The following is a 24,834-nucleotide window of genomic DNA, read 5'->3' on the forward strand; positions in this document are numbered from 1 at the left end:
CCTCAGCCTCACCAGTCATTGCCAGATTGTTCTGTTTTGCAGTTATTGTATCATTGAGTCTGATTTTTTTTTTCTTTCAGTGCCTGAAGACCTTTCATTAGAAGAAAGGGAAGAACTTTTAGATATTCGTCGGAGGAAAAAGGAACTGATTGATGACATTGAGGTAAAAAAAATTCCCCTCTGTTTTTGCTTTGGGCTAAAATGGTAAATCAAGTAGCTTCATAAAAATGTAAAAAGTGGGTATTTAGTGTGTGTATATCTGAACTAGTGTGCGGAGACACAAGGTGAAAGTTGGTAATGCTGAGATGGGGCTTATTACCAGGCAGTATAGACTCCGGGATGGGCCCAGCACACCTTGGAACTGGAGTAGCAGAAGACCCCCAAGGCACAGCGCAGTTGAAAAAGCCAGCAACAATCTCTAACATGTTGCTGTCTGATACTAAGGGGCCCTGTTTCATTCACCAGTCAGTGCCCCGGCACTAGGCCCTGCCCGCTCGCCAGTGCTCTAGTTCCTAGAACATTGCCTGTCACGTTTCTGGCACTTGGAGTCTTTTGATGGATGATTTAACACAGTGAGACCCCGCTGTGTGCTGAGTGTTTGCTAGCTGTTGGGAGCAGAATGACAAGTAAAACAGATGACTTCACGTACACAGGCAAATAAACACTGTGCTTTCCACGTTTGTGTACGGGGCTGCAAGAGGACCGGCCGGTCTCAGGCCCCGTGTCTTTGAGGTCTGGGACAATCACTCCAGAGACTGGCACTGCCCCTCTCAGGCCTTCCTTGGGAAAGTCAGTCTGACCTGTGGCTCTTCTTCCAGTGGCTTCTAATCATTGTCGTGCCAAAATAAATGCGGCCTCGTAGACCACATACTGCAAGACCAGCCCCTGAACAGACAATAACTCCTTTCTAGGAGCTGGCATTTAGAGCCTGCAGTTTCTTGGCACACAAAATTACAGGGTTCTGAATAAAAATCTTTGTATTTGAAAGATAATCCCTGGAACTTTTCCTTCTGAGGTTACCCTTTATCCTTGGGCAAATCACATTTCCCAGAATAGGTGTTTTGGTTGAACAGCCCCAAGCACTTCATTTTTGAGTTGAAAACGCTGAGGTGCAGAGAGGGTAAGAGAGTCACCAAGGGTCTTAGTCAGGACATGGTGGAGCCTGTTCCTGTGTGGTTCTGGGTGCCTGACACCACAGGTGAGACCCTTCTGGGCTCTGTCCATGGTGCTGCATCGCATACACTTGATTGAGGCCACCTGGATACTGATCTAAAAGACAGCGTGCAAGCTGACCATAGAGCTGAGGCCCACAGCAGGGCGGGGGAGTGAGGGGTCAGAACAGGGCACAGGGGCTGTGTGGTGGGAGAACTCTGGGCAGAACCTGAAGGGAGAAGCCAAATACTGTTCAGAATGAACAATGATGTAAGAACATAATAATAAAATACACGTTAACACTTCAGCTGCCTTCCCAGTCTTGCCAAGAACTTAGGTTGCGCTAAGGGAGATGGCAGGTGTGTGTGAGGTGACGCTCAGTCACTGACCTTCTTCCATTGTTTTTATCTGTCTTACACCTGTGAAGTCCTCCCAATGTTCCCCTTTGATTTTTCCCTGAAAACACTAGAGAGGAGGTAGCCCAGCTAATTTCGTTTCCCCCTGAGTTGGGGTGTCTCTGGCTACAAAGTGGATGTGCGTAAACAGTCTTGCTTTTCCAAGCCTGAGATGTCCAGGTGAGCCCTCAGGAAGCAGTAACCGGGCAGGCTGCCTTTTCTGTCATCTGCGAGGTGGAGGTAAAGACCCTCCACCCCCGAACCGCTTTCCTTTTTCTTGACAGAGGCTGAAATACGAAATTGCTGAAGTGATGACAGAGATTGACAATCTGACTTCAGTGGAGGAGAGGTAAGCCCCTTCGCCACTGTTTATCCTGTCATCCTGTTGAGCTCGTGCACACTGGGGTAACGGCGGCCGCAGGAGGCGAGGGGTGGGGGTCAGAGTCGCAGTTTCCCTTGCTCCACTTTGTGGAGGGTTCAGGGCCACCTCTCTGGGGGCTGCTTTTCTCCCAGGAGTGCAGCCTTTCTGTATAATGGGGAACTGCGCTTTTCTTAAATTGCTGTTTCTCATGGTGAACTTGAGTTACCGAGCACGAGTGAGAGCATGGCCAGTGTGCGGTGCTGCTGCCCCGGGAGGCTCTGTGCGGTCAGTGCTTCTCTGTGCGTCAGAGACGAGTCGGGGCTGTGGCCACGGAGCCTGGGGCTGTGCGTGCAGTTGCGTGTGCTGTTGACTGGTAACGAGTCCTTCATCACTTCACGTGCACAGCAAAACGACTCAGAGGAACAAGCAGATAGCGATGGGAAGAAAGAAGTTCAACATGGATCCCAAAAAGGTAAGAGGACATCGTCAGAGGTGGATGGACGGACAGATTTTCATGGCTCGTTCCCTTTTGGACAACAGTGGCCATGTCAGCTCATAAATTACTGAAAGTTGATGTTAATTTTTTGTTGTTGTTGTTAGCAAAAAAAGAGGCTGCTGATGAGTGCGGGGAAGCAAAATCATCCCTCCGAGCCAGTCTCTGGGCCTCAGAGTGGGAACTGCCCGCACCCTCACTCTGGTGCCTCTGTGACACCAGGTGGCGCTGGCCCTGGGCTGGGGCTTGCAGGGTTTGGCAGCAGCGGAAGGAGAGTGGATCTAGTGTGCGGTGTAGACTTTGTGGTCGGAGTGAGTTAAATGGTTCAAGTAAGGGCCCCTATTCCCTTTATAACGGGAGATGTCTCTATGGAAACCAGTATTTAGGTCTTCCTCGAGGTGGGTTTTCTAGGAAACACCTGAAAACAATGAGACCTGCAGCATGTGGCTGCTTGTTTTTGAAGTTGAGCTAAAGGATCGGTAAGGCTTTTTGGAACATGGGGCTCCGTTGGAACCCCGTTTTGATTTTAAGAAAGCAGCAGCAGACTTGAGTCAGTCATGAGGAGTGTTGGTGGCCCTGGAGGGAGGAGGAGGATGGCCTCACCCGGTCCCCACTGGCCTCTAGTCAGTGTTCAGTGCAGCTGCTCCCTCTTTATTTTTCTTTATTTTTCGGCATCGAGCCTCTGTTCTAATTAGTCAATTATTTGTTCATTCAAAAAATGTTTGCTAATTACAGGAATTACACTGTGCAAGGTCTAAGATCTGTAAACTTGGCATTTGAGGTGCAAGCACAGTTGAGAGTGATATTTAAAGAAACGCATATGGTTATTCCCGATTCCTGCTTTGCAAATGTGGAGTTTGTTAGTGCACAGCACATGGAGGGCAGGAGTCTTTGTTTAACTGATGTGCCACAGCCACCGTGAGTCTCCCTGTTGCTTCCTGATGACCTGCCTACCTGCCTACTGGATAAATCACTTCTGAGAGGGGTGAAATTGCTGATAGAATGATTTTGTAAGTTTGGGAGTGACTCATTTGGGATACTTTGGGATACTCATTTGGGATTCGAAACAGATACTTTTTCTTTTTTGGAGTTTGCAGAGTTGAACTATCAGCAGCTCTAGTAACCATTGGACCTCTCTCAGGAGAAAGTGGATATTTTAGCAAGTGGATTTTTTAAAACCAGACCTTAGGTATTAAGGTGCAGGACAGAGCAGCACACGAGTTGGCGCCTGGGCACCTGCAGGTTCTGCCAGCTGGCGCTCAGGAGGCGCGCACACACACCCAGACGCGCGCACGCTCACAGAGAGGCAGACACAGCTCTACGTGGTACTGACTCTGCAGGCAGAGCCAAGGACGCCTCTAGCTAGCTGCTTGCCTGTCGTCTGTTGCATACAATAATGCGTCAGCTTTCCCGGGGCTGACTTGTGTAGGGACTGTGGAGTAAGCCTTTAGTCCTCCAGCAGCCATCTGAGGTAGGCTCTATTTTAATTCCAATTTCATGAGTGGGGAAAATTAGGCACAGAGCAGCCAAGCTGGACCCGGGTCCGGAGCAGGGACTCCCACTCAGAGACTCATGCTGTGACCACTGCACTTCTCTGAGCTTTTGCAGGACTCAGGTGACCCCGAGTCCAGCCTGCAACCCTCAGACCACTCTTCAGCTCTCTGGCCTCTGCTTAGCCCGTCTGAGGAAATGTGTGCTTCTGCTTCTCCTGGGCTGTGGCAAATTGTCCCGTGTGCACTCTTCTGCACCTCAGAGATCTTAAAATACAGTCTGCTCAGCAACTAGTTTGTAATTCTGTTGCTCGATAAAAGCAGATGGCACATTTAGTCTGCATGTGACCCGTTGCTGGGGAAATGATCACAGTTTTCTGGTTTACCAGAGTTGGTTATAGCATTAATCTTAGCTTGGGCTAACTTAACAAAATAGTATAGACTGGGTGGTTTAAGCAACAGAAATTACTTTTCTAACAGTTCTGAAGGCTGGAAGTCTGAGATCAGGGTGTCCCCTGGTTAAGCTCCGGGGCAGGAGGAGACAGTTGCTCTTTGGTGCTTTCCATAATGGCATTAACCCATCAGACCAGAACCCCACATGGCCTCGTCTGATCCTCATCACCTCCCAAAGGCCGCCCCTTTCCACTTAGTGCATAAAATTTCACCTTAGAGCTTCAATGTAGACATTTTCAGGGTATATAAACATTTAGACAATAATAGCACTGGATGATCTCACGTGTCTTGGCCGCAATTCCAAATTACATTTACTCTTGACCTCTTGAACCTATTAAACCATGTGGCTTTGTGAAATTGAGGCTATTGTCAGAGTCAGTACAAGCTAGTAGGAAATTTTTTGTCACTGAATGATAACATTTTGAGCAAGGAGCTTTGGTTTGTTCAGGTACATTAGATGCCAGATACAGTGGGTTTATAAATAATAAGAGGAAAGTTGATTAGATCAAGGGAGGGAGGTTGGCATGCAAAGTCTACATCCTCTCCCATTTATTCCCAATTTCCTAGAAATGCCTTTATGTAAGATATAAATCTCTAGCAAGCAGGAGTTCATTCAGTGGATGAGAAACGAAGGAATATGAAAGCAACAGCCTGAAGCACATACAGGAAAGAACCAGGAGGAGGGGTGCAGATTTGGCCAGACTGAGGGGGGGTGTCTAGTCCGCACACCTGCCCTGGGTGCTCTGAGCAGCGGTGTGTGCCCCAGGCGGGAGCAGCCGAGGAGACACCGTGGGGACAGTGCCTTCATGGCTGGCGTCCTGTCAGCCATCTGCCAGCCCCGAGCCCGGCCGCGTGCACCCCTCCTTGGGTAGGTCTCTGGAAGCAGATACTGTGAAAACCAGAATCTAACAGCATTTGGTGAGGCTACAGCAGGTCTTAAATACAAAGATGTGACCAAATGCGGGAGGAAACCAGCACCGTGAAAGAGACATGAGGTGCGACAAGCAGAACACAGGCTGGGCAACAGACCCCAGCAGAAGGACATGTTAAGTGGACCGGCTCTCCATTGTATAAATGCCACCAGGAGTGTGGTAGGGTGATGCTTATCCATGATAAAATTGCAGGGAGTTGTGAGAAAAATCCTTAGAAACAAAAATGAGGGGTGTCACATGGAAGCCCAAGGACTGGCGGTGACAAGGAAGGCGGGGGTGGGGGGATGTGAACCCTGAGCTGGGAGGTGGAGCTGGATCATGATCTCCAAGCCTCTGCCCAGAACGACTGCCAGGTCTCACAGCTCAGATGTCATTTCATAGAAGCCCCAGGAGGAATAGTGGAGGGACATGGAGGAAATATTTCAAAGAAATAGTGAAATATTTCAGAACTAAATTACGATAAAAACCTCAGTTCCAAAAAGTTCACCAAATGCCAAGCAGGATAATTTTTTTAAATCCATATGTTGAGTAAAATATCTAAAAGCTAATGGACAAAGAGAAACTCACTAGTGGATAATGAGGAGAGGGCAGAGTAACAAAAGATCACCCCCAGCTGACTGGCAGCAGCCCTGGGCAAAGACAAGGGGAAGACTGTGTCGGGGTCTGCGGGGAGGGGCGCCACGCCTGGAATGCTCTCTGTCACCCTGTGCCTGGGCGGAGGCGGCGAGCGAGGTGTTTTCAGACGTGTCAGGCCTCAGACACTTAACCACCAAGACCTCCTCTGGACTCAAATAGTTGAGTCATCAGAGTAGACATCTCAAAACAAGAACTGAATCCAAGCGCCACTGAAACCAGCGAAACTTGCAGTTATGTCTGAACAGGCGGCTGATTGGGAATAGTTAAGGGCTGCGGTCCAGAGTGTCCGGGTAGCACGCGGGGGAGTGAACGCTGGCTGAGGTTTTCTGGGTGTTGGTGGGTGAGGAAGTGTGACGAGCTGTTAAGGTTGACAGCTAGGCGTTCTGGATGCTCAGAACCCGCTCTAAAATTGAACCCGCTTGAGACGGTAGAAAGTGAAGTCCAGGATACCCCTAGAAGAGGGAGCACAAGTGGGCGCCCAGGTGCGGGTTTCTACTGTGGATCAGCTGTGTGCTCTTCCTGAATACCAGTAATTCCTCTTTTAAAATATTAATTGTTTAACTCCTGGAACACCTGCTTGCTTTTGGTATTCACCTAAGGTCTTCACCAGCACCAAGTACCAGGGACCACACACCGGGTGGCAGGAGATGAGCATGTTCAGAGCCCACATCGTTGTCGGCAGGGGGGCTCCCCCAGACGTCCTGCCCGGGCTCCCACCCAGCCTCTGGTGCTGCCCTTGCCTTGGGGGCTCATCTGTCCCGTCTTGGCCTCCATGTCATGTAGAGGCGATGGCTCCTCTCCAGTCTCTTCAGGGGATGCACCGCTGAGTTCCCAGAGGCCTGGATCTGGGTCTGTACTCCGCCTCCTCCCTGTCCTCCTCCCTTTCTCCTTCACATTCCTTCCCTCTGACTTTGGCTGTTTGTCTTCTGGTCCCTGGCCTGGGCTTTTCCTGTGGCTCTGTGTTTCCCAAGACCTGGCCCTCAGTCTCTTGCAAAGGGAGCCAGAGCTTTCCTTGGGGCCCTCTGCCTGCCCGTAACCTCTGAGTGCCGAAGCAGTAAGTGACCTTGTTCTGAGCTCATTTACTTTCCTCAAATCCTGCGAGGTTGCTTCATAGCACTCTATTTCATTAGTGTTTTGGGAGCATCTGAATTTTAGAGCAGGTCATGAGGGTCCAGATCCCATAAGCGGCTCATCCCCAGCCTGTTCTGGGTGCGTAGCTGATGGAGCAGCACACGCCCTGAGAGTAGAGGTGTCTGGGCAGCAAAGAGGTCTGCGAGGACCTGTGGCCACCCAGGGCACACCGCAGAGTGAGCTGCAGGGCGAGGCGTGCCACGGAGAAGCTGAGGAGGTGGCTGCAAGCAGCCTGTGGACATGGGCAGGCACCGCCGCCCAGACCGCTGCAGACGGCCACAGGAGACCACACCAGAGCTGTCACCACTGGGGCCAGCCGGGGAACCTGCATGCCTGCCCATCGCTGGCCCAGGACCTTGGACTCCATCTGTCACCACTTCCCCTGACCCTTGCAACTTGGGGACAGCATAGTCAGCCTCCTCATTTACAATCACTGAGGCCTCAGAGCACAGCCTCAGAAGAGGCAGCTGGGACACGCTGGCCTCTGGTCAAGGATTTTAACTGCGTACCTCCACCCAGCCTTGCAGCACTCCCCTCCCTCACAGCTTCCCACCCTGCCTCCCCCACTGCTTCCTGCTGATGCTTCTGCACCCCTCACTCGAGTCTGTCACCCACAACCTGGACACGTGGTACGTCACTGGCACAGTCACGTGCATCCCAGACCTTGTTTTCTGGGGACACAGGAACCTAGTGCACCTGCCCTTATACCTGCGGGGCCACCCAGGTGCTGAGGCCCACTGCAGCTCCCACCAGAGCTCACAAAGTATTTTGGGGACTGTCAGGCTTAGTTTTTGGTGAAAGTCCTTTTTTTTAAAAGTATAACATATAGGGGCCCTCCCTGGTGGTGCAGCGGGTTAAAGCACAGCACTGAAGCCGCTTCCTCATGAGTTCGATTCCCGCCTGCCCCAGAGGTGACCACATGGCACGGCAGACCTCTCCTGACCCGCCCGCTGCTCCCCTCAGCAGTGTACTTTGTCGATCTGCCTGTTCTGCTCCCCACTCTGTCTCTGGTGAAGCCTCTCACCGCCCCTGAGCCTCTGGCCTGTACCCCAGTTCTGTATGCACAAATAAAATAAAATCTTTAAAAAAAAAAAGTATAACATATGGCACACAAGTTTTAAACGCACAGCTTGAAGAATTTTCACAAATTTAAACAACTCGTGTAGCTACAACCCAGAATTCAATGCGGTTGTAGCACCTTGGCGTGCACCCAGCACCCTCCAGGTGCGTGGATTCTGCTGTCAGCACAGATGTGTGTGGCCTTGTGGTGACTTTGCGCAGGTGGAGCTGAGGTGTGCTCTATCACTCGTGTCGCGTCCGACCCACGCAGCCATTCACCTTCCTGGCATCTCGCTGTCCTCAGTTTCTGTTGTGACTATTCCAGAAGGTATTTGCTGTCTTATAACTGACTGTCGTTTTTTTCCTCCAATTTTTTGAAATTCCCTTGAGAGTGATCTGGACAGTCATGTATGTAAAGCAATAATACAGATTCTTATGGGGCCTGCGCTCTCTGGCCTTGGCCCTGAGCTGTTTGAATAATTTAACGCATGGGTCCCAAGCCACACCAAGCAGTCCATATCAACAGTGTCAGTGACCCTTGGTTGGCCGCGAGGTGGAGGGGACCCACCTTGTTACCTTGTTATCTGTAAGGAAGCAGGCTCATCGTGAATGCCTGGAGACAGGCAAGGATTTATATTTTTTCATAAACCAATGTGAAGTCAGTATGCAAAAACAGATTCTGGTATCGCATCTAAGACATGTGACACTTGCCGACAAAGAAAAGAAAAAGCCAGACTCGGAGCAGGCTGCCGTAGCTGCCTTGGAAAAGCCCAGCCGGGAGCACCCAGCAGCCCTTGCTCTGGGAGGCGCCAATCCCAAGCCTCTGACTACCCTCCAAACTCTCTGTTTGCCCCTTCAAAACTTGCCAGAGGACACTCATGAGGTGTTAACCATGCTGCATAATCATTTCCCCAGCCCAGGGAAGTTTTTTTGGTAGTTGGGGGCCTGTTCAGTTTGGAAACCACGGACAGGCCGGAGCGGCCAGGTGTGTCACAGGATCCGGTCACTGCCGCCTGGATCACCAGGGCCCATGTGCCCAGCAGTAATGTTTGGGGGCCTTGTCTTGTTTGACTTGCTGCTGTTATAGTGTGTGTTTGATGACATTTGGTCAGGTCATTTTAATTAGGGATGGAACAGGAAAAGAAGGTGAAATTTTTGTGAAAGATTTAAAAAAACCATTCAGCCATTCTCAAGTGTTAGTGTGCTATAAAGTGGCTACAAAGGCCACTTTTACTTGTAGATTATTTAAAATAACAGTACTGGGGGCTTCCCTGGTGGTACAGGGGATTAGGTCTCAGCACTGTGAAGCTGTCACTAGCCACTACAGCATGAGTTCGATTCCTGGCCAGGGAGGTGACCCACATGGCGCAGCAGACCTCTCCTGACCCGCCCGCTGCTCCCCTCAGCAGTGTACTTCGCCAGTCTGCCTGTTCTGCTCCCCACTCTGTCTCTGGTGAAGCCTCTCACATGCACACCCCCACCTCTGGCCTACACTCCAGCTCTTGTATGCATAAATAAATTGTTAAATCTTTAAGAAAATAAGTAAAAATAATCGTACAGACAACTCTTAGAGCCTGGGTATGAGGGAACTTGGTCTTGGGCACCAAAGAGGTTTTCGTTGTAAGATTGTTTCTGAATTGTAGAAATGGCTTCCAGGAAAATAGATGACAGATGCCCTGTTCCCTTGTGAGCTTTGCCCACAGCTCAGAGGCTGTTGGAGTTGGAGGTGAATCTTCGCTCTCGGTGGCGCCCGTCACGAGACACAGCAGTCAGTTCAGGCCCGAGCGGCCCCTCTGTTCCTTTCATGTAGTTTATTGGCTGCACTCTCAGGCCCTTCAGATGGGCATGAATTTCCACTTGCTGAAGCTCAGAGGCCACCTATTCAGCCACAGCTTAGTCAATCTCACGGAGACATGCCGTGGCTTTGTTCTCACACAGGACAGGTGGCTGCGATGTGCAGTGGCTCCAGGTGGCAGAACTGAGGTCCGTGTGTGTCCTGGGCTGGCTGCCAGAGGTCCGGTGCTCACATCTGTGTCCAGGCAGGCAGAGGGAGGAGGAGCGCAGCCTGCTCGGGCCCCCTTTATCAGGAAGACCTGATGAGCGTCTTCTCAGGTCACAAGTCACAAGTCACCAGTCACCCGAAGCAGGCTGGGAAAGCGATTATGTAGTGAAGGGCAGCAGGGGAATTGGGGCCTCAGGACAGATTCAGGGTGGGCCGGTTCGATGCAAACAAGAGCTCTCTAGCTTGGGGACCTCGGTGCTGTTAGCTCTGCCCTTATGATCTCTGAGAACCGCTTATAATAGCTCAGTAGCCGGCTTGTCTCTCAACCTGTCAATTTGTCAGGAGGTGAAGGTGCCTTTCCTTGGTGAGTGAGCTGTAGAGCGGTGATGTGAAAATAGGGTGTGCTGGTGTCACCATTGCTGTCCCAGCCAGTGAGATCATTCTGTGAGACGCGTCTCTGTCTTTTGAACAAGTCTGGCTCGCCCTCCTAACCAGCACTTTCTTCCTCATGTCCATCGCCAGGGAATTCAGTTTCTAATAGAAAATGACCTGCTGCAGAGTTCCCCAGAAGATGTAGCCCAGTTCCTGTACAAAGGAGAAGGCCTAAATAAGACGGTCATCGGGGACTACCTGGGGGAGAGGTACGTGGAAGGAGAACGAGCAGCAGCCTGGTCTCCCCCAGCCCACCCCCGTCTGGGCAGTCGCTCGGGGGCCTGTGCTGCCCGGTCCCGCGGTGGCCCTGGTCACGCACCTCACAGGGGACAGGTGAGGGTGTGCTGGGCTGGGGACGTGTGTGCTCCTCTAGCAGCGTTTACTCGGGAACAGTGCAGACTGAATGCTGCAGCTGCGCTCTCCCTCCCTCGGAAAGCCTCCTCCTCTTCTTGATATTTTGCTTAGAAATACACTAGATTTTTCAGGGATTCCTCCCTGTTCCTTGGGGGTATGAATAAAAGTGGAAAACTACTGACTTCAGAGAGCAGAAATTCCCTTTGCTTTTCTGACCTTCTCCAGCGCTCAGAAGTTAGGGGGGGCCCAAAGGCAGCCCCTTCCCAAGTGTGGCGTTGGTCAAGGCCCATAGATGAGTGGGTTTGGTTTTGTTTGCTTTTTTATTTTTGTGTTCGAGTCAAGACTTTATCTGGGAGTGCCCCTGGCTTGCCTGGGGACTTCACGCTGGCTGTAACTTATCTGCAGAAAGAGCCTGAGGTGGGCGCTCTCGTGCAGGACCAGCGGCCTCCCTGAGTCCCCACCCCAGGGCCTCGGGCCATCAGGAGCCCTGTGTTAGGCTTTCTGGCTTGTGGCCCCCTGGGATGCTGCTTCAGAGCCCCTCAGGGGCTGGGGGGCTCCAGTGCCCCCTCATGTGGCTTTGAGGTTGAGGGAGGATTCTCGCCACTGAGCCCTGGTGCTGGTTATACACACACGTGGGCCGAGGCCAGGGGGCCTGTGTCCTGCTCCCCACAGCTTCTTACCCATCGTGATGAAGACTCCCAGCGTCCAGTGACAGTCCTTGCACTGAAAAGCAATGTAGAGTGAAAAAGCCTTAACTGTGAGTCCTGCAAAATACTTGACTGCAAAAACTTGCTTTAGGGAAATGTCTTTAGTGATGTGTTTCCTTTGCTTTCCTAGGGATGAATTTAACATTAAAGTTCTTCAGGCTTTTGTTGAACTCCATGAGTTTGCTGATCTCAACCTCGTACAAGCCTTGCGGTGAGTGTTCGGCCAACGCTGTCCTAGCAAAGCCAGGCCAGAGCCGTGGCGTGGCTCAGACAGCCAGGTCCCCCAAAGCGTCTCCAAGACTCTGGCAGCCTCAGCTCTGGGGCTCACAGGAGCGAGTGTCCAGGCTGGAGGTGAGGGCTGCAGTCCTTTGCTTCCTGAGCTCTGTGGTGACCGCCTGCCGCCCTGTGCGTGCTTCCGCTCCCGCGCTGGCCCCGGGGCAGGTGCTCCCCCCCACACTGAGCCCCGCGCACCGCCACCTGGACCCCCAGCGTGTGTCCAGCAGGGTGTGGGCTTCCATCCTTGTCTGGCAGCTGGATGTTACCATGTCACTGGAGTGGATCTAGGGCGACGCCCTCAAGTCTCCTCCTGGATACTCAAGTCTCCTCCATGACTCTGAGTTAGACTGTGAAACTGAGGGGCTGAGGGGTCCTCCACATCCAGTTGCTACCCTCCTGTACTGTCTCCTGGACCCCGCAGGTTCTCGTGGGCTGGGTCCGTGAGAGGAAGCCCCCGCTCTGAATCACTGGCGAGGCGGGGTGGGGTCTCCTTGTGAGCCCGCTCCCCGCCCGCTCTGAGGCTAGGGGGCATGTGACACAGCCTGTCGACTCCGGCCGGGCTTATCCATCCCGACCCGACCTGGTGACAGCCTCCCTGTGCTTACCCCCTGCTCCGGACGCGGGAGACAGGCCGTCCGCTTGTGTCCCCGCAGGCAGTTCTTGTGGAGCTTTCGGCTCCCGGGGGAGGCCCAGAAGATCGACCGCATGATGGAGGCCTTTGCGTCCCGCTACTGCCTGTGCAACCCCGGCGTCTTCCAGTCCACGGGTGAGTGATGGCCGCGTCCATCCCAGTCCGGCCCCGCGCCCCACCTGTCCCACCCTGCCTTGCCCTCACCCGCTGAGCCCGCCCACTGCCGCCCGCCGCAGATACCTGCTACGTGCTGTCCTTCGCCATCATCATGCTCAACACCAGCCTCCACAACCACAACGTGCGGGACAAGCCCACGGCCGAGCGGTTCGTCACCATGAACCGGGGCATCAACGAGGGCGGGGACCTCCCCGAGGAGCTGCTGAGGGTGAGAGGCGCAGAGCCCAGCGGGCTGTGTCCCCGAAGCGTTCTTCCCTCCTCCGATCCTTAAGTTGTTTTTAATTCTAAGGCGCATGGGATCGCCGGGCAGGCCAGCAGTGCCACGCGTGGCTTTCGCCACACCCTGGGGAGACGGGAGCATGGCCTCCCGTGGCCCCTGAGCACTGTCCTGCTCCCCTTCTGGCAGAACCTGTACGAAAGCATCAAGAACGAGCCTTTTAAGATCCCGGAGGACGACGGCAACGACCTCACACACACGTTCTTCAACCCCGACCGGGAGGGCTGGCTCTTGAAGCTGGGTGAGTGCCGGCTGGGGCGGCCGCGCTCCCTGCCCTCGCCCGGGGCGCCACCGGGGCAGCTGCCCGCCAGCTCGGGAGGGCCTTCCAGCACGTCCTGGCAGGCCCCAGGCCGGAGGCAGAAGTCCCCGCGGTGGTGGCTGCTTTGAATCACGCCCTTCCCAGAGGAGTGGTCCCGTCCGTCTGCACGGCTGAGAGTAGCACCCGGGCTGCATGCCCGTCCCAGAAAACTACTCCGCTAGCGTCCAGATAAACCCAAGGCAATTTCTGTCCAAGAAGCAGGTGCATTTGCCTCCGAGAACCTCGTGCCTCTCTCCTGGTTTGGCGTGGCTGATTTCGACGAGTGGTTTAAATGTGCCTTCTTGTTGTTTTCCTTCTGCCTGTGCTCCCACCTTTCTGTTCTGTGACGGGCTGTCCCTGCTTGTTCTGCGTTAGGAGGTACGTACCCAGTGGCTTCCCGCCCCTTCCTCAGCCGCTCATTCCTCTCTTGGTTTCTCCCCGTCGGTCTGTGTGAAGCTCTGATCTGTGGCTGCCATTCATCTGATCCATGTGGCTTTGGACCTGCCGGGTGAGCCTCGTGCCGGGCGCTGTGAATGCTGCCCGCAGCTCGGGCCGTTCGAGGGGCAGTGGGACGCCGGCCTCCCTGTGCCCGGGCAGAGCGCACGGCTACGCCGCAGGGAGCCAGCCTGCCGCCGTCTCAGGCTGGGCAGCACAAGGGCTGCTGGCTGGTGCCATCGCCCTCATACTAACCCCGCAGAGCATGTTTGCACCACCACAGAAAAGTCTGGCATCATTTTAAAGGCTTTCTAACCACTGGCGAAGAGGTAGAGTAGCTTCTCTATTTCCTGGGCAATTTCAGGGATCGTTAGGAGTTATTTTGATGGGGGTGTGTGGGGAGTGAGCTTTCTGCCTTACTTTGACATCAGAGCCTTGAGGTGTGACAGCTGTGTGTCATCCAGCACCGAGGACAGGTTGTGGAGATGTGGAGACCTGTGAGAAGTGCAGTGGTTTTGTGCTTTCTAGCCCAAGGAGGACGAGACGCAGGCACGGTGGCAGTGACGTCGTGAGCCTTCCTCAGCTGAGCAGGCGCTGGGGCGTGCATGGAGGCTCTGCTGTTCTGGTTACGGGTCTTGCTCTTGGATTTTTCTCTGGCTGTGCCAAGGTTCAGGAGAGTTCTGTATCTTTGTCTGAAACCCCCGTCGGACGCCCTTGGACCAGCATGAGTAAGCTAAGCAGTGACCTGACTTCTGGATAACTCGCACGCCTTGTCCAGGCTGAGGGCAGCAGCGCTCCCCGACACAGCGGTGTGCTTGGATCCTCCCGCTCTGCATTGCCAGCAGGCGCCCCTCAGCCTGGCAGCCAGTGCAGCCGCCGCAGCGAGGACGCTGCTGGCTGAGACAGAGCAAGGTGAACGAGATGAAGGCAGCGCAGGGCTGTGTCCTCCGACCTCCCGCTGTTTGAGCAGATCAGGTGGGCCGTGGAGTTTGTGCGCAGGGCCCTCGCGGGAGCCGTGGAGCTGGCCAGGCACCGGGTGGGTAGGGAGAGTACGCTGCCCACGGCCACTTCCCAGAAGTGTTGGGCTGGCGTGGCCCTGAGACAGGCTGAGGGCCCAGGTGGTGGCACAGCTGTTGGTGGGGCTGAGACCGAGACTGACCCCAGGTGCTGCAGTTAGTGAGGACACGCAGGCCCAGGCCCCACCCCAGCCAGAGTCCCCACTGGGTGAGGCAGACTCGGGCTTGGATGCAGGAGCGTATGGCCAGGGGCACAGAAATTAGGTAGAAACCAGAGTGCAAGCCAGAGCAGGCGCTCTGACAGGCACGGAGGTGGCAGTGTGGCCTGGCTTAGGCCTCTGGACATGAATAGAATCCTAGAGCAGGCGGCACTCACAAGGCCTGGTGCTTGGCCAGGGCCTGGGTCCTTACAGGGTTGGGTAACGATGGCCAAGTAGTTACTTACAGTCGCTTGGTTTTGAGAGTGAATTGGTTGTCTCCGCCTGAGGGGTGTGGTCCATGTCATGGTGCAGGATGTGTACGTGTGCTCTACACGCATGCCTGTGCCTGGTGGCAGAGCAGAGATGTCCAGAGTGAGAGTGGCTGATACTGTTGGGAAAGCAGGCCCCGCAGGTCTGTGCGGTGTGTGCCTCCGCGTCCTGAAGCTCATCCAGGAACACGTGCGTGAACACACCCCCTCTGGCCCAAGGGCCCATTCAGGGGCTCCCTCCAACAAGGGCCTTACTCCCTGGCCCTGCTGGGCCTGTTTGCAGAGCTGAAAGTGTGCCCGGGCCGGGGCTGGCCTCTGTCCGGATGCCTGCGATGCTCCCTTGGTCCGGAGCACTGGCCAGAAATTGGGCTCCCCTGGGAAGGCTGTTGCAAGTCCTCTTCTCCTGGCAGCTGTGATGCCGGGTGGGTGATGGGCACCGGTTCCCTGGGGAGAGTGGAACACCACAACCCCTGATGATCGTGTGACAGGCACTAGGATTCTGGGTCTCAGGCCGAGTGGTGGGACTTAAGCAGCTAGACGGGAGGTGTGGCCCAGCACCAGCTTGGCTAAAGAAAGGCCTGGCATGCACGGGGCTCCTGCACAGTGCCTCGGGTGTGGGGTGTGTCTGAACTATCCAGTCACCAGAAGACCGTGGGAGGGGCAGTTGCCTAAGGGAGCCCTAGGCCCCTTTCTGTGAACTTGGGGCTGCCTTTTACGCTCATCCACGGTGGGGGAATGCAGCCTGAGCTGAGACCAGGCTGGCAGGTGCCTGGCCCTGGGTAAGGACCCCTCCAGAGGCATTCTGAGAGCACCCCCTGGAGGTCGCATGCAGGGGTTCAGAGAGCAAGAGCCCCAGAGTCAGAGATGTCGGAGGACAAGGATGTGGCTCCAGCTGAGCGCAGCTTGAGCAAAGGTCCTGGAGCAAGAAGGCTTGAGCTGGGGCCAGGCTTGGGGTCTGAGGACCTCAGAGCTCGTGAGGGGGAATGTGGGTCTAAGTTCTGTCGAGAAGACACAGCTAGACCTTCCTCACAGAATGGTGACTCCCTGTCCTGTGCCCCACACACTGTACCTCTCTGGTCCTTGAGGCCATCAAGAGGATGGCAGCCATCTGGTCAGTGATGTTAAGGGCAACAGTCCCAAATGGACTGTGCAGACACACCCCCAGCTCCCTCCCCAAAGCTGGGTGTCTCTGCTCCCCTGGATCTCAGGCCCCATATCACCTGAGGGACAGCAAGTGTCCCCTCATGTGGCCTTGTGTTTAACCCATCTATCTTGACACCCCAGCATGCCGTTTCCTCCCCAAGTTCGCCTCAGGGTGTCTGTAGGGACAGGGCCTGTGACCCCAGGTCTCATCCCCTCACCTACCTGCATTTTATAGAAAGGCTCATCTCAGTGTCACCTGTCACGTGGGGACTGACAGGGCTGGGAGAGCCCCTCCTCACCTGTGCTGTGCATTGCTTAAATTTATTACTGTGAGCTTTTTCTTTTTTTTTAAATTTCATGGCGGAAGCAAGGATTAGAAAGTGAAGCCTTTTCAAGTGTCTCTACTGAGTATTTAGGGGTAGCATACTTTCAGTAGCAGAGGAAAAGTAGGTGCAGATGCATAGGGTGTGTGTGTGTGTGTGTGTGTGTGTCCCAGATCTTGTTAAGAGGCTAATTCAATAGAGTAATTCTCTGGGTCAGGGAGTAATTGATCTTGATGGATCCCAGAGCTGTGCCAGCCCTTGATAATGTGGTAACGACCTGCTGTAACAGGATTCATCCTGGACAGACCAGGCCGCGCTGACTCCATCCTGTTGTCATTTCCATGTGGGGAAATTAAGTCCAAGCATCATCACTAACTCTCCCAGAAAGCAGATCTGGAAAGTGATTATTAGATCCAAGGTAGAAAGGGTATGGCCCCTGGCGGGGTGCATGTGGGACCCCAACAGTGCACCACACCTTGTGTTCTTTCCAGCCAGCCAGGCGAGGCAGAGAAGTTGATGGCCCAGGCTGGACAGTCAGTCCAGGATTTGGCTGAGTGGTGGGCAGAATCTGAAACATTTTCATGAAGTCTGGCTCTGGTGGCATCTCTGAAATGACACTAGTGTGGGGCCCAGGCGCTCGGCCTGCCTCAGCTCTGGCTCACAGGTGCTTCTGCTTTCAGGAGGGCGTGTGAAGACCTGGAAGCGGCGGTGGTTCATCCTGACTGACAACTGCCTCTACTACTTTGAATACACGACAGTAAGTTGGAGATGGGCTGCCCATCCTCCCCACAGTGGCCCCGTAGGTGGAGACCCTCACGAGGCTGCTGTGCGCTTCTCTCTCATAGGACAAGGAGCCCAGAGGGATCATCCCGTTGGAGAACCTCAGCATCAGGGAGGTGGAGGACCCGCGGAAGCCCGTAAGCTGTCGTCTCTGGGATACTTCTCTCCTTTCACCCAGCTGGGCCCTGCACGCCCTCCCCCCACCCCAGAGAGGAGTGTATGGCAGGCACTTGGTGATGCCCCTCTCTGTCTCCACCAGAACTGCTTTGAGCTGTATAATCCAAGCCACAAGGGACAGGTCATCAAAGCCTGTAAAACCGAGGCCGACGGCCGGGTGGTGGAGGGGAACCACGTGGTGTACCGGATCTCTGCCCCGAGCCCTGAGGAGAAGGAGGAGTGGATGAAATCCATCAGGTACGTGAGGAGCCTCTGCCCAGAGCCGGGGCTCCAGCAACTGCTAAGGTGGGAATCTGCTTTTCCTTAGAGGAGCTGCAGGGGTGACAGGCGGGGACACGGGCTCCCAGGTGGCCTAGCCTCTTCCAGCCTCACCTCCTCTGTTCCACAGAGCAAGCATCAGTCGGGACCCTTTCTATGACATGTTGGCAACAAGGAAGAGGAGGATTGCCAATAAGAAATAGAGCCTTCCTGGCCCAAACAGGTAAAAGTAAAGACCAAAACTCCCCAGCAAAAAGTGACTGGACAAGTTGTCCCCATTGGACTCAGATGGCCTTTTCCAAGGCAGGAACTGTGCACAGCACCCTCATAAGAAGCTGGAGGCTCCACACCGAGTCCCTGATCCTTCGCGGGCGGTGCCCGGAATATGTTCGGCTGGTGAGCGTTCAGAGACTCCCCTTCCTTCCGACCTGCCGCCTGCATCACCACAGAGGCCCAGAACATGTCCTTCCCGAAACTTCTTCAGCCGCAGCACCAGTAGTTCAGCCACGAAAACCCATGCAGCAGACACGGGGCGGTATCCAGACGGGAACTGGCTCATGCCACGAGAGCTTACTAATGGCAGGGTATCCATTCTAGAAGCTGCTGTTCTATATCAGAGCAGGAAAGGAAGAGCTACCACTTTTTTATTCAGAATTTTTTTTCTCAGATATATATGATTATAGCTTTTATATGCCTTTTTATATTCTAAAATTATAATGAAAGATACTTTCTAACAGTAGTATTTTTAGAATGGCAGCTATCAGTTTAGTTCCTGGACACAAGTATATACTGTGCACTGAAACACTACATACAGACACGCGCACACTCAAGGGTGGGCAGTGGAGAGGACCCTTGGGTCGCCTCACCCCCCGGGGCTGCCTGAAACAGGCTGCCCTCGTCTCCCAAGGATGACGACGAGTACTGGGCAGGGACAAGCACCCGTTTCCCTCGGCCCTCTCTCCAGCGCAGAGCTTGTGGTCCCATAGATACTTCCTAGAAGGCAAACCACAGTGTCAGTGACAGTCGGGCCTTTATCCTGTTAACTGCTGCGTCCCGGCACTATGGAGCCACGTGAAACTGCTGATCATGGACTCTTGGGCCCTCCTCCCAGGAAGCAGTTTCATCCCATTCAGCCAAACAGGTGGCTCAGACTGGACTGTGAACATGGTCTTCACAGTTGAAAACATGAAGACTCATTTACTGAGCTGGTAAGACCAGACTTGTTCACGTGCTGTGTAGACATGTAAGTAACTAGACCCCTCTCACTGGGATGCGTGGCACTTCAGTTTCTTGTAAATAGTGCAAGACCCCAAAGGACTCTGGTGGTGGGACTTGTGAAGATGCACGACCAGCAAGTCATCGGGTTGCCCGTGACTTCCCCACAGAGGTCCGTGCTGTTGCAGAAGGGGCTCCTGCGCTTCAGAGCTGGGTGGAGGGTGCAGGTGCAAGTCCAAGGGCTGGCCAGGGATGGGCAGCCTCTGGTTCTCCAGGGCCGGCGCCTTTCTTCTCATTGGAGCTTTAGTCCCACCACCACGACACCGCATTCAATACTTTGGGCTCCTGTGCCCATGGGGGCTATTCTGGTGGCGGGCTCTTCCCCATAGAACCTCCTCCCCCTGCCCCATCTGCATGACACCCTACACTGGCACCCTGTAGAGGTGCGAATATCCAGTGCAAAGTCAAGTTCAAGACAGAAAACTTCAGGGGGGACACACTGTAGATTTAAATAGCAGAAGTGAGTCTTGCTGAGTGGCCTTGATGCTGAGGACCCTTTGCCTCTGTGCAGCTGACCTTGATGTAGCTTTAAGTCACTAGACTGCAAAGGGGTCTGAGCCCGTGACTCCAAAATGCATCAGATTTTTGGTTTGTTCCCAAGCTGTTAGGCTTTGTTACTGTACTGATACCTCAAAATCGAAACTTTAGCTTTTGAGCAAGGCAAGTCAGCATTGTAGGATGCCTGACTGGTATATATGCAACTCTGGCCTCCAGTCTTCCACGGAAACACGCTGCCTGGGCCACCAGACCAAACACTGCTGAAGATGACCCCGCAGCGCCACCCTCAGGCGGGCCCCGCATCAGGGATGGTCAGCGCCTCGATGAGCATTTCCTGGGTGGAAAGCCTTCTTTTATCAGACCCAGGTAGGGCCCCTGGGGATACGGGGCTTTGTCTTTTGGGTTTGGCCTCAGATTGGGGTTAGTAGAATGGGCCACGCAGGAAATGTTCGCCAGCTGAGAAATGTTTCTCTGGTTACCTGTGAACGAGCCTGCCTCGTGGCCATTTCCCCAGAAATGACACCGAAGGCCATGGTGCTTAGAATCTATGTAACTTGCCATCAGAGTGTTACGTGAATTCATCCAACTCCAGGTTTTGTTGTGACAGTATTAACACGACAGGCACACAGCCACCGCTTCCACTCAGCCCAGGCAGGCCTGGTCCAGAGAGGGACTGGGCGGGCAGAGCTTGTGGCCTGGACTTCAACATGCTCGTGTCTTCATCCTTCCACCCCCATCTACAGTCAGTGCTTGCACTATCCGTCTCCACTCTGGCCAAAGACAAGCTTTTCTCCAGAGATGAAGGGCAAGAGGTAGTGGGGGAGGAGGGTTGCTGGACGAGAGGTGCCAGCTTCCACAGCCCCCCAGCCTTGGTGACTTGTGAGGTTTAACTGGCCTGACCCTGGCCCCAGAGACTGTGTTCAGGGTCACAGGACATATCTGAGTGGTTATTGTGGTACCAAACGGAGTCATGATAGGCACTATTTATAGATGAGGCAGTACTTCGTGCTTCATATAAAGCAATGCATATTTTTAAAAGTAAAACGCACATGTCTACATAGGTATGCTTTGCTGAGGCCAAGTCTGTTGTAGACCAGAAACTACACGTCATGATTTCTCTTATTTTTTCCTTAGAAAACATTTCTATTTACAGTAAATAATTAATATGTAAATACTGTATATATATTGATTCTGGAGTGTTTGTTATTCAATGTATATATACTTCCACAGCTTGCATGAATATCCTGTATCTATTGGTATTTTGTTGTAAAGTGAATAGTTAGTAAAATTGGAGGGTATATATGACTGTCCAATTGCAAATACTGTGTTCACTGAATAAAATGCATTCTTAAGACTGTCTAAGGCTTGTTTATCTAAAACAGATTGTCGGTTCAACAGTCCCCTCCCAGACTCACCCATCCTGCGGTCTGCAGCTGGCCATGGGGGCACAGCACCTGAGGCTATGGCTCGAGCACTAGAGGTTTTTGAGAAAATGAAGGCAACAGGTAGAAGTCAGTGAGAGGTTATCTGTAAGCAAATGGGGAAATAGCAGTAAAACATAAGACACAAGTTTAATTTGCTGCCATTTATATACTATATAAATTTTACATGCTGTATATTTACAGTGGGGCAAGTGCTTTTTTAATCTTTAAAAAAACAAAGATCAAACTTTAGACATCTCTGAACAACACAAACTGTATAAACCATACAGATTATTCAGATACAAACTGTATTAAATACAGTTTTCCCCACTCCATCTCCTGATGCAGGACCAGTGAATTATAAGTGTATCACAGTTTGATAGCATATCCATATTAAAAATAAAATCACAGTATGATTTTGTCTGTAACTAGAAACTTTAAGGGACCAAGCTGACAACTCAGACTCCAATATCATAGTCAAGACAAGAGACACTGTATAAAAAAGTGTTATGTAATAAAAACATACTGTAGGCTTTACAAATAATGTTTGGATTATACATTCATAATGTAAATACTCATCATAACTGGTAAATTGATTGGAATAGTTCCACAAAGTTCAAAAACAGAACTTGTCTATAAAATACATCTTCAAATCTTGAATACAACTAAAATATGAAGCAAATTAGTTTCTAGTATCAGACATTACAGAAAACAGACTGCTCTCAAGTCTAGTTGAGAGCTTGTGAATCTTTAAATAAGTCTTTAAATTAAATATACACACTGTCAGTTTGTACTTTTAATAATTCCATGGTTTCCCGGTTGGTCTTGCACCGGATGTCTAACTTGGAGGAGCATTACATGGAATACGAGTGATCAACCTGAGTCTGTGATTAAGCAGCATTTGAGATGTTCTAGTCCAGGGCGTTATTTTCAATGTGATTTATATACACGGTATTTTACAATGGTCAGCAGTTGTAGAAAGTGTTCATCCATTTGGAAGAAGGGCAATTAAGAAAAGGTAAAAACTAAAAAAAAAGTTCTCCATGGTAAAATCTGTACAGTATTTACTAAAGAAGCACCACGCAGATTTGAACAAAGTTATTTTCTATATTTATAATTTAAGCTGGGTTGGGGATGGCTTCTGTTGAACACGTTGAATCTGAAAGACAAGAGGGCGGCAGGCGTTATCCGAGGCAGGAAGCTGGCACAGAGGGCCCTGTGGGTTCTGGAGGGTTGGGGGGCGTAGGGGGCCTTTTCATAACACCAGTGAACTTATTCATGGACTCCCTTTCAGCCAGTCTCCTTCAGCTTTGGGGGGATGCTTGTCTCCCTGGGAGGCACTAGTGGAACCAGGCAAAATTCCAGACCGACATGCCGAGGGTGCCATCTGCTGGGCATGGACACACCCACTGAACCCCAACAGCTGTTAGTCCAAACCTCAATCCTTAAATTGCCTTTTGCCAGGGAGAGTTTAATACCTTAATTAGGCTTAGGTCTTTCCCTTGAGGACACATTGATAAAGTATGTTAATTAACTGCAAGTTAAGCCTCTTGAGACAATTCACTTTTAAATTTAAACCCCCCCTTGCTGAGAAGTTACACATGTGGACAAATTTCCCTTTGGGCCAAAATAGCTTATACCCCTCTACCCTGCCAAGTGCAGGTTATGAAATGGGAATCTCCCTGGGCCGCCGAATAAAATTCCAGTAGTAGATTACTTGACATACTCGAGGTTTTGATGTACACAGCACCTGAATCTCAGCCCTTTTCATCCGCGGTAGGGGTGCGGATGCAAGAGACCAGCGTGATTTCTAGATCTGCGCATGGGACTCAAACCCCTGGCCTGGGTGCTGTGCCAGCAGCTTCATGTACCCAATTAGGGGGTGTATGGGTGGAAGAATCTGAAATTACCACATGGCACAGACCCACTGGTTAAGTCTGGATTGAGGACACACCTCACCAAGTGTTCAGCAAAGGACTGTCAGCTCTAGTACCTTCAACTGTCCCTCATTTTTGTACAATGAAGGCAGCAGTTGTGTAGGGACAGAAGTGGCACTGCTGGCATAAGGGACACAAGCCTTCAGAGGCAGTGCCAAAGGGAGGTGTTTGGCAAAGCGCCACTTGCCTGCAGGTCAGAGGGGGCACGGGGAGTGGAGAGGCAGCTGCCTGCACCTGCTTCCCAGTTGATTCCTGCACCCCTACGTCCTCAAACTCCTTCAGGTGTGTTCCCTCAGTGCAAATAATGACAACATGTATAAATGAGAAAACAGCTTACCGTAACTAGTGAATTTTTTGTTTTGAGGCCAAGTTTTCAGTCACCTAGAAAGTAAAGATTAGAAAACATGTTTTAATGATGGTTTTCCAAACTTGGTGTGCATGCTGTACACTTAGAAAAACAATTCTCAGTAGTTAAATGGTTACTGCTCTAAACAATTTGACTCAAGGACAACCAAGTATCTGCCACCAAAGAACAGTTTCTCCAGTGGTTCAAAGGAAAACGAGAGCTGCTGTGATGACTGGCGCACTGCTCACAGCAGAGAGGTAATGAGAACCACACCCCCACGGGAGCAGGCCCCCAGTCCAGCCAACCCAGCAGCTTTCTAACATTAGGAAAGAACAGGTCTTAGGCCAAAGAAATCCAGAGTTTAACGTTTGGGTAAGAGAACAGTGGTCAGAGAGGGGTGGTCAAGAGGTTCCAGGACAGAGGACAAAAGCCACTGACCTTGTACCTCAGCTTCTGCCCACATGTCATCGGACGGAAACTGACCGAGGACAGGAACACAGACCACTGCACGACACAAAACCAAACTGCAAGCTCTGGACACACATCAAGGAGACCAAATGCCAATTATTAAAGTTCCCACTCAACTGACTTTCTCCCCAGAGCCACCTCTGTGGTGAGCTGCCATCTACCACACACTGGGGACCTCTGGTGGTGGTCCTGAGAGAGACCTGCAGCTACAATGGGAAAATGCTAGCAGTGATACAGATGGCCCTTACACCCCTCCTGGAAGACACAGGACAGCAGCCCACCTACTTGTTCACCCAAGCACCTCAGATAGGTCAGAGAAAGTCGGTCCTCGGGAGGCCTCTTCCCCAAATTGCCGCAGTGTTCTTGGGAAACTATTCTTAAAATACATGTATTTCTTAAAAATCATGCAGAGCAAACAAATACTATTTTAGCTTCACTTTCTCACTGACTGTGGTGACTCCTGCCCTATCTACCACCAGACCTCCACTTGCCCTCCCATGGAATACTCCATCCTTTCTTCTAGTATCTCCTGACACCAACACTTCAGGCAGCTGCGGGCCCCTGCAGACACTGGGTCTACCCCATAACACACGCCGGCAGGGCAGCCTAGGACATAGTCAAGAGCCAAATGGCCTCTGGAACCAAGACGTGCCAAAGTCACAAAGTGTAGAGCAGGCGTTTAGAGCGAGGGCCAGCAAACTTTTTCCACAAAAAGCCAAGTCACTAATGTTTTCACTAGCAGGCCACTGGACTGCCATGCTGCACTGAGTTGTTAAAAGGCTGGGTCATGAAAAAGCCAGGATCTGTACCCGCACAACTCCAGTTAACTTCATAAAATTTTCACCTAAAATGAAACTGCCTTGGAACTTTCCCCAACCATTTAAAAACATTCCAGTGCTGGGCCCTCGCTGGTGGCACAACAGGTTAAAGTGCAGCACTATGAGGTTATCTGCAACCACTGTAGCACAAGGTCAATCCACAGCCAGGGAGCTGACCCACATGGCGCGGCAGAACTCTCCTGGCCTGCCCGTT

General features: G+C 52.3%; 2 protein-coding genes across 3 annotated transcripts in view; one reads left to right on the forward strand and one right to left on the reverse strand.

Moving 5' to 3' along the window:
- CYTH3 (cytohesin 3) overlaps nucleotides 1-20,989 on the forward strand; it is a 76,603-nt gene extending 55,614 nt beyond the window's left edge. The window contains exons 2-14 of one of the 2 annotated variants that reach the window (XM_004691934.2): nucleotides 81-163; nucleotides 1,832-1,896; nucleotides 2,314-2,380; nucleotides 10,627-10,745; nucleotides 11,728-11,808; nucleotides 12,527-12,639; nucleotides 12,741-12,889; nucleotides 13,088-13,199; nucleotides 17,323-17,399; nucleotides 17,488-17,559; nucleotides 17,682-17,836; nucleotides 17,988-18,080; nucleotides 18,161-20,989. In XM_004691934.2, the coding sequence (XP_004691991.2) occupies nucleotides 81-163; nucleotides 1,832-1,896; nucleotides 2,314-2,380; nucleotides 10,627-10,745; nucleotides 11,728-11,808; nucleotides 12,527-12,639; nucleotides 12,741-12,889; nucleotides 13,088-13,199; nucleotides 17,323-17,399; nucleotides 17,488-17,559; nucleotides 17,682-17,836; nucleotides 17,988-18,060 (1,166 nt within the window). In that variant the 3' untranslated portion in view covers nucleotides 18,061-18,080; nucleotides 18,161-20,989. Of the gene's footprint in view, nucleotides 1-80; nucleotides 164-1,831; nucleotides 1,897-2,313; nucleotides 2,381-10,626; nucleotides 10,746-11,727; nucleotides 11,809-12,526; nucleotides 12,640-12,740; nucleotides 12,890-13,087; nucleotides 13,200-17,322; nucleotides 17,400-17,487; nucleotides 17,560-17,681; nucleotides 17,837-17,987 lie in introns of both variants that reach the window. The other variant, XM_012731756.1, reaches the window with a different exon arrangement.
- A 247-nt stretch (nucleotides 20,990-21,236) lies between these two features.
- Nucleotides 21,237-24,834, reverse strand: part of USP42 (ubiquitin specific peptidase 42) — a 34,225-nt gene continuing 30,627 nt past the window's right edge. The window contains exons 16-17 of the mRNA XM_004691655.2: nucleotides 23,326-23,369; nucleotides 21,237-22,210 (exon numbers count right to left, since the gene is read on the reverse strand). Of these exons, the coding sequence (XP_004691712.2) occupies nucleotides 23,362-23,369 (8 nt within the window). The 3' untranslated portion in view covers nucleotides 21,237-22,210; nucleotides 23,326-23,361. The remainder of the gene's footprint in view (nucleotides 22,211-23,325; nucleotides 23,370-24,834) is intronic.

The sequence above is a fragment of the Condylura cristata genome, unplaced genomic scaffold (genome assembly GCF_000260355.1).
Source record: "Condylura cristata isolate star-nosed mole 26May11 unplaced genomic scaffold, ConCri1.0 scaffold00032, whole genome shotgun sequence".
In the NCBI taxonomy this organism is placed as follows: Eukaryota; Metazoa; Chordata; class Mammalia; order Eulipotyphla; family Talpidae; genus Condylura; species Condylura cristata.